Consider the following 11,248-nt stretch of genomic DNA (forward strand, 5'->3'; position numbering starts at 1 on the left):
TTTCTACACTTGGAAATTCCATGTCATTTTTCCAGTGAGGCTTGGCCGGCCTTCTGCATGCTCCGAGATCAACAACGTCAGGTCTTTCAGCAACCTTGGCTCCTCCATGTGGTCCCTCTGTTCTCACTCCTGCTGTGTGAGCTGCCAAGAACTGATCCAGTCTCCTCTGTTTGTGTAAGTCAGGCCCTGACTCACCCACCGGCAGGTGGGCTCACCTTAGCGGTCAGTGGGATTGGGTCACACCATAGACACTACGTGGTCATTGGGTAACAGCTGTAAAAGCCAAGTGCTACAGAAGAAGAACTTTCAATGGGTCGATACCTCATGGACAGAGAGCATAGCCAAGCAAAACATTAGCAGTTATTCAGCTGTGGGAACACATTTTGGAATCTGACTGATTATTGTAGAATTCTCTTGAAAAAAAAAAAAACATTTAACATTCTTTCGATAGCATCTAAGCTAAGCAGGTTCCTGAGACCCCTACGGGTTTAGTTGCTGGTGTTACTTCCTGGACATTTAAACGGTCATCCAATAGGAAGCCGCAACATCATCCCCCAATGACATCTTTTGTGCCATCAACTTTGATGCATCTGTCAGTGGTGCTACAATGTGTGTGGCACATCTTCTCCGAGCTGCTGACAACCAGCAGAAGGCAGGTTAAAATTAGAGCTGTATCGCATTATGATCAGCACCTGATCCAACGCAAAGCATTTTTGGCCCTCGCCCTGCAGAACTGCGTCAAACCATAATCTTCGGATGATCTCGTTGGACAGCCTGGGTGCTTCTTGCATTCCTGCTGCCCATGGCTCATGTCATCCTTTGGCTGCTAATATGGATACTTATCTGAATTTTTCTTTTCGCTTTGGCCTCGGTGAAATTTTATCCTTTAATATTAACATAGCTCCCTCTTTCTCCCGACACAACAATGAAGCACATGTTGGTCAAATGACTGTAAATATTGCATGTATTAAAATAAACGCATTGCACAGCCTAATTCAGCTCTCTGGAAACCAGTGCACAACGCCGCATGCACCCCCCCATTGGGAACGTTGGCACCCGCCCCCAGATTTTCACCGCCAGCACAGCCTACTCCGGGAGCACCAGGAATGCAAAGCCAATGAGCCCATCTGCAATTAAGCAACAATGGAAGTCATGCAGAAATACAGAATGCACATGTGTTCCTGTGTGTATACGGGCTATTTTTATACCGGCTGGAAGTTTGGGCCACATCATAGGAATGATGAACATGGTGATCTGCAAACCAACAGGTGCTCAGTGTGGGTAATCCAACCCCAACACACATGGCTTCTCATTGTAACGTCTCTCCGAGGATATCCTATATCGCTGCAAGATGTTGGTGTATTCCTTTGTCGTTATGAGCCAACAACACCCGGCCCGATTCACTAAAGGCCAACATTTCATTATTATTAACCGTTTCGTATAGCTTGTTTCACGCGGCATAAAAGCCTGCACGTCCTCCACTACTAATTTTCCATTTAAATTGGGGTTTGGTGTACGTATTGGGGGCTAGAGTATGATACGTTTGCCCACCGCGCCAGGATAACCCCCAAATTAAAGCCAGTCCTCACTTCTAATCGCCTTATTATTTGACCTTGTTCTCCAAGCCGAAGTCCTCCCGCTCCTCTCTTTCATTTCCATTGCAGGAAGAGTCCGTGACTTGTCATGTCTTCCGTACCTTGCCATTTGCAGGTCATCGAGGGGTAGGTGGGCAGGGAACCCGGTTCCGTGTGCTTTGGTAATGTCACCCAATAGGAACAGTACTAACACATTGTACTGATAACTTACTGACGCACTATTGAGCAGTCTAGCACATTTGATCGTGGCCATTGCGCCGCGACCAAACCCACTTTGCCGTGATGCACCCCCATCGCTGGAAGCCGCCGCTAAAGGGGTGCTCAACTCCAGTGCTCAAGCCCCCTCAACAGGTCAGGTTTTCAGGATATCCTAGCTTCAGCACAGGTGGCTCAATCAGAAGCTCAGTCTTCGACTGAGCTTCTGATTGAGCCACCTGTGCTGAAGCAGGGATATCCTGAAAACCTGACCTTGTTAAAGGGGGCTTGAGGACTGGAGTTGAGCCCCCATAATGGATCCCTTCACGTTCCATGCGTTGCCGGCAAAAGGGTGAAGTCTGAGTGAGTAAAATGTAAAACATTGTATATAAAGACCAGAAGTGATTGCACACAGTGTGATAAAAGTGGTTATCTTGCATGACTGACAGCGATTGGAAAGAGCAGTTTGTTACTCTACCAGGCGGTAATTCACAATTGGCCCACCTAATAGGAGTTGCAAGCGACTGTAAGTGTGGGCGAGAGAGGGCACTTTGTTCTCTTAACGCTTCTGTCTGATCCTCTTAAGTGCTATTGACACAGGTTCCATGGGGAGGTAAAGTGTCACATCCCGCAGAGCCCTCACAGCAGGTAAGGGGTTCTCCGCAGCCAAAGCCCAGAGAAAACTGAGACTGGAAGCATTTCGTGTCCCTCTGGTGACAGGTCACTTTGTAAGATATTAGGACTTTGCGCCTGCCCTTTGACCTCCCTCGGCCCCCTGTGCGGAGTTTCCCAGGTGCAATCACATCTCCGGGAAGAGGGGAAATGATTTATAAAGCACAAGCTGTGTTACCCACAGTACGTTCATCTTAAAAATAACTTGTGTGGCGCTGATCCCAAACATGGGAGATCCCAGCTTGGGTTTCACTGGCCGGTTTCAGGACTCTAGTACAAATGAAAAAGCTTTTTATGGCCATGTCCAATAACCGTTGTACCGGAGTCGTTATGCCATAATTGTGTCCTAATCAATAAGGGTCAACTGCATTCAAATTTGATTGGACTCCTATGTATTAATCAGCTTTCGTTATGGGGTCTGCCAACATTATGTTGTATGTCTTTATTTATATAGCGCCAAAAGTGTACTCAGCGCTTCACAAAGAATACAGTACAGGGAATTATAATAATACAAAAAGCGCAGCAAAATCAGACAATAGGAAAGGAAATCCCTGCCCCGAAGAGCTTACAATCTAACAGGTTTGATGGGGAACTTGCAGAGACTGCAGGTGAGGGAATAAGTGCTGTAGATGGCAGTGCTTGGCCACAATGGGTGGTAGGAGTGAATGTGGGTGTGGGACAGTAACCATCAGTGCAGACTGTTGGGATGCTTGATTTGTGGGGCGGGTTTTAAGGTTGGTCAGTATTAAAATGAGAGGGTTAACACACTTTACAGGGGAAGAGATGGCAGGGAGGCGTGGGTGAGAGCAGGTGTGTATTTCTGGGATACATGGTTCCCAAAACGTTGCAGTATAATAGTTTTACCATATAACATGCAAGAGCAAGGTCAGTGTGATGATGAGCAGGTCGTCTTCCACTGTGTATCCATATATATTCATTAATGTATTCGTTTTTACTCGTTCAGTTTCGGATAGATTTGTGTGCTTGTACATGGTAGTCCAACGTAGCGGCGGGTAAGAAAACGGGGGAACTGACGTAACATTGAAGTACTCTTAAAAACCTGCTGTTCTTTGCTTTCTGTAGCAGGCTTTAGCCACCTCCCCAGCAGTGCAAGATCTTTGTAACACTTTCCTGTTTGTGATAATGTGTTGCCAATGTTCCCAGCAGCTTGAGCTGCAAACTGTAACAATAGATAAAGTTACCGTAGTAATATCAGGATACATTATAGCTAGTGAGTTACACTGACTGAAGAGATTATTTGAAACGGAAAGGCAGCCATTTTGTGAACCCTGGGAAGCATGGGCATTGCTGATCGATCACAGGATATTGATCAGCCGTTTAGATAATCGGTTTTCAGTAAAGGCAATCACAGGCTGCATATATTAAAACAAAAAGATTATTCCTTTTTTAAAGCGGCTTGGCTTTCCTCTTTAGAAATGGTATACTATAGAGTGAAAACACAAAGGAAGGAATTCCCTTTGAACTCTGTTTCCCGTGTCGCTCATATCTCTGTTTTGGAAGTATTGATCTGGGCAGCTCGTACAATTGACAGCCTGTGAGTGTCCAGAGAAGCACATTCCACGCTTTGAGCACCCTGTTTATAACATTCATAAACAAACACTTGGAGTAGACCCTTCCCTAACCTCTCACCCCTCCAAGCCATCACCTCCAGACATGAAGGGGGCTGAAGTGAGATGATGGACATCTTCATTGTGTGTGTGTGTGTGTGTGTGTGTGTGTGTGTGTGTGTGTGTGTGTGTGTGTGTGTGTGTGTGTGTGTGTGTGTGTGTGTGTGTGTGTGTGTGTGTGTGTGTGTGTGTGTGTGTGTGTGTGTATATATATAATATATATGGACGGATCCCTGTTTTTATATAAAATAACGGGGGGGGGGGATCACGCTTCAATCACGTGTGTGTGTGTGAGTGTGTGCGCGCGCTGCATCTCATGATGTAGCACTGCTTAGGGAATATGGGCTTACGGCTCTCTAGCATCACTCTGTTTCATCTTCCTGTTGTTTGAAGCTGGAAGTGTCACATTAGGGAGGTTAATTAGGCCTGTTCCACGCTAATAGGAAGCTTATTAAAAGTATGAATCCATGGTTTGCTCCCGCGCACGGTCTGCACCCCCCGGCCGGGTAAATTCAATATGTGCTTATTCCGAATAAACACGATTCCGTCAGGAAGGAGCAGCAAATACCTATATACTGTCTGTGCTTTTTGTTATCCTCCCAGCAGACAGGTTCTTGTTGGCCAACCAGAGCTTTCCGTGGGTATAACTGGGTGTCGCGAGATTCTGCGACTTTATATATATATATATATATATATATATATATATATATATATATATATATATATATATATATAAAGTCGCAGAATCTCGCGACACCCAGTTATACCCACGGATATATATAGATTTTACCAGGAAGTAATACATTGAGAGTTCCCTCTTGTTTTCAGATATGTCCTGGGCACAGCGTTATAACAATACACATGGTTACATTAAAAGAACAGAGGTTATACAGTGAATTCACAGACATTTCATGGACAGATAGAGTTTGAAAATTGGGTACAGGCGGTACCACGTTTACAGCACACACTTAGAGAGAGACTTGTGAGGTTTGGAAATCTCTGTACACCCATTTACAGGTGGCTCAAGGAGTCCCTGCTTCAGCACAGGTGGGTCAATCAATCCCTGCTTCAGCATAGGTGAGCCTCTGATTGAGTCACCTGTGCTGGAGCTGGGATATTCTGAATACCTGACCTGTTGGGGGAGGGGGGGGGGCACGTGACCTGTTGGGGGAGGGGGCGCGTGACTTGTTGGGGGAGGGGGGGCGCGTGACCTGTTGGGGGAGGGGGGGCGTGACCTGTTGGGGGAGGGGGGGCGGCGTGAGGACAGGAGTTGAGCACCGCTGGACTAGATGGCAGTAGGTATGAGAAACAAAATAAGGTTATGATCCCCTGTTACAGTCTTGGGGTTCTTGAGGGCTGGCGTTTTGAACCCCTCCTCTAGAGCGCAGAATTTCGTTTTAATGCCTGGGGCAACGAAACCGTGTCACAATGGGGCGAACACTGGGATTCACCCACTTCAAAGGCTGTGAGGTCACCAGCCACTCGTACGCCTTCCCAAGTGACGGCTTGCTTCCGAATGGCTATCCGTCTGTACATCTTCCTCTCAGCGCTCCATGTGCTTGGAAGGAGGCGGGTCTACGGCCCCTTTGGCTGGCACTGTTGGACTTGGTGTTGGACGTTCTTATTCCATCAGAACCAGAGTCTCCTGACTCTCCGCCCCCCCCCCCTTCAGCTACTGCGGTCGCGCACATCCAGAGACGCCACAGACTCTGTAGCCACCATTACCATGAGACAGGCTTTATCCTGACACGCCCCGGCTTTGATGTGGTAGGTAGTGTTTGCCATGTAATTAGTGTCCCTGCTAATCGTCTTGCTCCGAACGCTTTCATGGCGCACGAGTTGCTAATCCCGGCAGATATATTATTATTTGTGTTACGACGCTGGTACTGAGAGTGGCCCGTGTACCGTGGGAGCGTGCAGTTATTATAGGGGCATGAGGGTAAATAAACGGGTGTCTTCACACCGGCATATCTACACCTGTAATCTGCCCAGCACAATGAGGGGCAGATTCGGCCGGCGCAAGGGAGGGAGTCGTATCTGCGCCTGTTACCCTGCTTGTCTTGTTACCTGTGCCTGTTACTCCTGCTGTCTTGTTACCTGCGCCTGTTACCCTGCTTGTCTTGTTACCTGCGCAGCTGTTACTCCTGCTGTCTTGTTACATGCTCCTGTTACTCCTGCTGTCTTGTTACCTGTGCCTGTTACTTCTGCTGTCTTGTTACATGCTCCTGTTACTCCTGCTGTCTTGTTACCTGTGCCTGTTACTCATGCTGTCTTGTTACCTGTGCCTGTTACTCCTGCTGTCTTGTTACATGCTCCTGTTACTCCTGCTGTCTTGTTACCTGTGCCTGTTACTCCTGCTGTCTTGTTACATGCTCCTGTTACTCCTGCTGTCTTGATACCTGCGCCTGTTACTCCTGCTGTCTTGTTACCTGTGCCTGTTACTCCTGCTGTCTTGTTACCTGCGCCTGTTACTCCTGCTGTCTTGTTACCTGTGCCTGTTACTCCTGCTGTCTTGTTACATGCTCCTGTTACTCCTGCTTGTCTTGTTACCTGTGCCTATTACTCCTGCTGTCTTGTTACTGGTTGCTCCTGCTGTCTTGTTACCTATTACTCCTGCTGTCTTGTTACCTGTTACTCCTGCTGTCTTGTTACCTGTTACTCCTGCTGTCTTGTTACCTGTTACTCCTGCTGTCTTGTTACCTGTTACTCCTGCTGTCTTGTTACCTGTTACTCCTGCTGTCTTGTTACCTGTTACTCCTGCTGTCTTGTTACCTGTTACTCCTGCTGTCTTGTTACCTGTTACTCCTGCTGTCTTGTTACCTGTTACTCCTGCTGTCTTGTTACCTGTTACTCCTGCTGTCTTGTTACCTGTTACTCCTGCTGTCTTGTTACCTGTGCCTGTTACTCCTGCTGTCTTGTTACCTGTTACGCCTGCTGTCTTGTTACCTGTTACGCCTGCTGTCTTGTTACCTGTTACTCCTGCTGTCTTGGTACCTGTTACTCCTGCTGTCTTGTTACCTGTTACTCCTGCTGTCTTGGTACCTGTTACTCCTGCTGTCTTGGTACCTGTTACTCCTGCTGTCTTGTTACCTGTTACTCCTGCTGTCTTGGTACCTGTTACTCCTGCTGTCTTGTTACCTGTGCCTGTTACTCCTGCTGTCTTGAATTCGTCTTCTTAATCATGGCACGAGATCAGACACAACGTGCCCTTCGACCTCTCTTGATCAAGTTTCACCACATCCCACGCATGGCCGGTGTGTGTTTGCGTTGCTGTGCGTCTCGGCCTTTTCATCTCTCACAGGTTCACCCGCGCGCAGCGTGTAGGATTAAGGAGCCTCTTTAGGAGGCGACGGATGCGCGTCGGCGCTGGGATAGGCGCGGTGACACACTGGGGATGTGCTGGACGCGGTTGAAGCTTTGGAAGCTGCTGCTCCTGGTTTCCCATTGTGCAGTAATTACCTGCGTACGTTACGCTTTGCTAAGCAAATAGCTTCAAAGGTGCGAGCGGACATGGCGTGGAAACGCTGCCGGGACGCCCAGCCCCATTTATATTATCTCCGGGCCACAAGGTCACCCTGGCCTTTTAACCCTTTCCACGCTACAAAGTTAAAGGGGAGGTCACGTTTACTCTGTTATTTAATTTCATCCCATAAACCAGAGGTGGCCAACTCCCGTCCTCAAGGGCCACCAACAGGTCAGGTTTTAAGGATATCCAGCATAGGTGGCTCAATCAGTGGCTCAGTCAGAATGACTGCACCACCTGTGCTGAAGCAGGGATATCCTGAAAACGTGATGACCTGGAGGACTGGCGCTGACCACTTGTGCTGTAAATGAACTGGCCATTACACATTGACCTCTCCTCTTACTACCGAGAGGACGGCAATCGCGCTATTTCCAACAAGTTAAAATAAGAGAGTTGTTTTTGGGTACGAAGGCAGCAACATAATGTGGCAGTCACATGGCCCGGGGGGGGTGCGAGCTCTTTAAACCCCCTGACGGCAACGAACCATTTCCGGATTTGAATCTGGCTTTGACATTCAGACCACTCCTGTTTTCGCTGCCAGTGTGCCTGACTGGGGCAGGGGAAGCTCTCCTCTCCCCCTCCTTGTCCAACTGCGGCTGCATCTCTCTGACATCCGCAGCTGCAATCTCATTGGCTGGGAGACCCCACAGCGGGTCACCAGGCGTCTCCCCCACGTGACATTTCCGCAACCTGACGGGGGGGGGGGGCACTCCAGGGGTAGAAATATCCGTGACGTTAACCTCTTGGCAGCTGGTGAGGCCTGCAACATATCGCTTTCAGACAGAGGCCCTGTGTTCTCCTGATGTTCATGCTCTTCCCCCCTCTTCTGTCCCCCTTGCAGTTCTTCGAGGTGCCGTTCGATTCCAACATGAACAGGACAAAGAACAGGCCCCTGGTACGAGGACAGATCAGGTAAGGGAGCTGCACCTGCTCGTGTAACAAGAGGAGCCACCTTTTGTCTTGGATTCTGTTGTGATGAGCAGACATGGTCCCATGTCACAGAGAGAGGCCCTTTCATGCGCACTGTATGGGGTGGCCCTACACCTCGCAGACACACAGGGATGTACAACACAAGAGGGCCTTTGATTCCCATTAAAAGGTTTCCTTTCTGCTAGTAGAGGGGAAAGCAAACACTGGTAACTGCCTCTCGGTGTTTGATGGTTTGTGCGTTACGGAAATGGCCACTTGTAAATCCCAATCCAGCGCCGATCCGGTCCAGGCACTCCAGTCTCTCTTCATTGTCTTTAGGTAGAGAAGGAGCAGGGGGTTTGTTGTACTAATACGGGGAATGATTCTCCCAACCATGGAGATGGAAGGTATGGAGGGAAATATTCGCTGAGCGGTTGAAAATAATAATAGTAAACCCTATAGCTCAGTGCAAAAAATATGGGTAAATACAATAGGTGAATATTATGCTTACTGCTAAGTGACAGCTGCCAAAAGGGTCTCTGCCTAACACATTTCTCACAAACTCATTTACAGAGAATTATATACAAAATGCAGTGACCCGGCGCTCCAGGCAACAACAATACCCCAGTCCAATGATCAGTCCATATGGATGAGGAAAAGTTCTTTACAATGTTCCAGCTGATGGAGAGATGATGATCCAATTTCTGGCTGTTAGTTCTGGACTCCTCCTAGTGCATATAAGACAACAGAGAAAGGCCATTGCGCAGCCACAAGAACCAATAAATGACTCCACAACAGAATAAAAGTAATGAACTTACAAACATTCTGTGTCGTTGTTCCTTTGAGACAATCTGTGCTTTAAACCTCTTCTTTTTCAGATATCACGAACCCCTCGTCTTGTCTGTCATTCATCCAAGTTTCCTATCTGCTCACAGCATTACCACTTAGACATGGTCAACCCGTGCGCAGCTCAGTGACGTTACCACTGATGAAGTGACCATATCGAGTCACGAAACGCGTCTGGAGAGGGAGGCGTTAGAACTGACACGTCCGTCAGGAGCAGAGAGACCAGGAGAGAAACCGTAGTGTGACGTCACTGAGCTGCGCGCGGGTTGACGGCAGTCGCTCAGAGGGGAGAGCAGAGCACAGTGTGTAGTGCAGGCCACCACAAGCTGAGTTAGAGATAGCAAACTGCAATAGAAGAGGTGGGCCTCGTAGGGTAACTGCGTAGAGTCAGACGCCACTTCAGGGTTTGCTGAGAATAAGAGCGCCATCATCCCGGAAGCCAGCCATACCTGATTGTATCAAGCTGCGGACGGCACGTTGTCAGCTGTTTTAATACAGCCTGGTTTATGTGAGTAAGCCTTTGGCTGTTTTTATTTTTATTGTAATAAATTTTTATCAATCTGCACCATCATCTTTTATGTCATCTCCTTTCTGGGAACACATGGGAACCATGTCTAAGTGGTAATGCTGTGAACAGATAAGAAACTTGGATGAATGACAGACAAGACGAGGGGTTCGTGATATCTGAAAAAGAAGAGGTTTAAAGCACAGATTGTCTCAAAGGAACAACGACACAGAATGTTTGTAAGTTCATTACTTTTATTCTGTTGTGGAGTCATTTATTGGTTCTTGTGGCTGCTCAATGGCCTTTCTCTGTTGTCTTATATGCACTAGGAGGAGTCCAGAACTAACAGCCAGAAATTGGATCATCATCTCTCCATCAGCTGGAACATTGTAAAGAACTTTTCCTCATCCATATGGACTGATCATTGGACTGGGGTATTGTTGTTGCCTGGAGCGCCGGGTCACCGCATTTTGTATATAATTCTCGGAGCGGTGCTGTACCGCATGGTTCATTTACGTGAATGGTCTGTGTGGCGTCTGATGGCGCAGGACTCGGAAGACATAGCGCGCCTTAGTAAATGTGGCCCCATCGTCTGTAACCAGCGAAACGAGGATCTAAAAATATTGGCTCCCATTGGTGTGTGTGTGTGTGTGTGTGTGTGTGTGTGTGTGTGTGTGTGTGTGTGTGTGTGTGTGTGTGTGTGTGTGTGTGTGTGTGTGTGTGTGTGTGTGTGTGTGTGTGTGTCAGGAAATCTAAATGCTAAAGCTATAGGTTTTCAGAATCTTATTTTCAATTTTGACGAAAGTTGCACCCCCCCTCCCCCCCCAGCTCCTCATAGCAAAAATATGCCTCAACCTAACTCCAAGCTATCTAACACCCCCTAACATCCACCCCCACAAACTGTAATAGATCCAGCTGTCAGGCTGGACCATACTCCATCCTGATGTATACTCCGTCCCACACTGAGCAGACATGGTGCCTTATGTTTCAGCGTTGCCCCTTATTCACTCTAAGGAGTGTAAGCTCTTGGGATCAGGGCCCGTATTACCTCTTGTATCTGTTTGTGCTGGTCTGTTCATAGTTGGCATGTCATTCTGCCTATGTAATAATATACTTTGCTCTGTTCCCCCATTGAACCGCACTTTACAGATAAACAATAATACTAATAATATTTAACCGGGGATGCCCTTAAAGTGGTTAATTTTTAGGTAATTATTGTGGTTTCAACTTGGTAAGAATACGACGTTCAATATTAAGCAGAAACCCATATTTGTAATTGTTCTGCACATCGGCAGCAAACGATTACACGGAGGTTTGTAACCATTGCGTTTCCGTAATTAGTGTCGAGGTTAATTTATAACAAAATGATGCGTCC

At 47.6% G+C, this 11,248-nt stretch overlaps 1 protein-coding gene across 1 annotated transcript in view; it reads left to right on the forward strand.

The window, feature by feature from the left end:
- Window positions 1-11,248, forward strand: part of COX10 (cytochrome c oxidase assembly factor heme A:farnesyltransferase COX10) — an 81,906-nt gene that overhangs the window by 43,821 nt on the left and 26,837 nt on the right. Inside the window, exon 5 of the mRNA XM_075579679.1 lies at window positions 8,455-8,525. Within this exon, the coding sequence (XP_075435794.1) occupies window positions 8,455-8,525 (71 nt within the window). The remainder of the gene's footprint in view (window positions 1-8,454; window positions 8,526-11,248) is intronic.

Source organism: Ascaphus truei, chromosome 22, assembly GCF_040206685.1.
Source record: "Ascaphus truei isolate aAscTru1 chromosome 22, aAscTru1.hap1, whole genome shotgun sequence".
NCBI classification, from domain to species: Eukaryota; Metazoa; Chordata; class Amphibia; order Anura; family Ascaphidae; genus Ascaphus; species Ascaphus truei.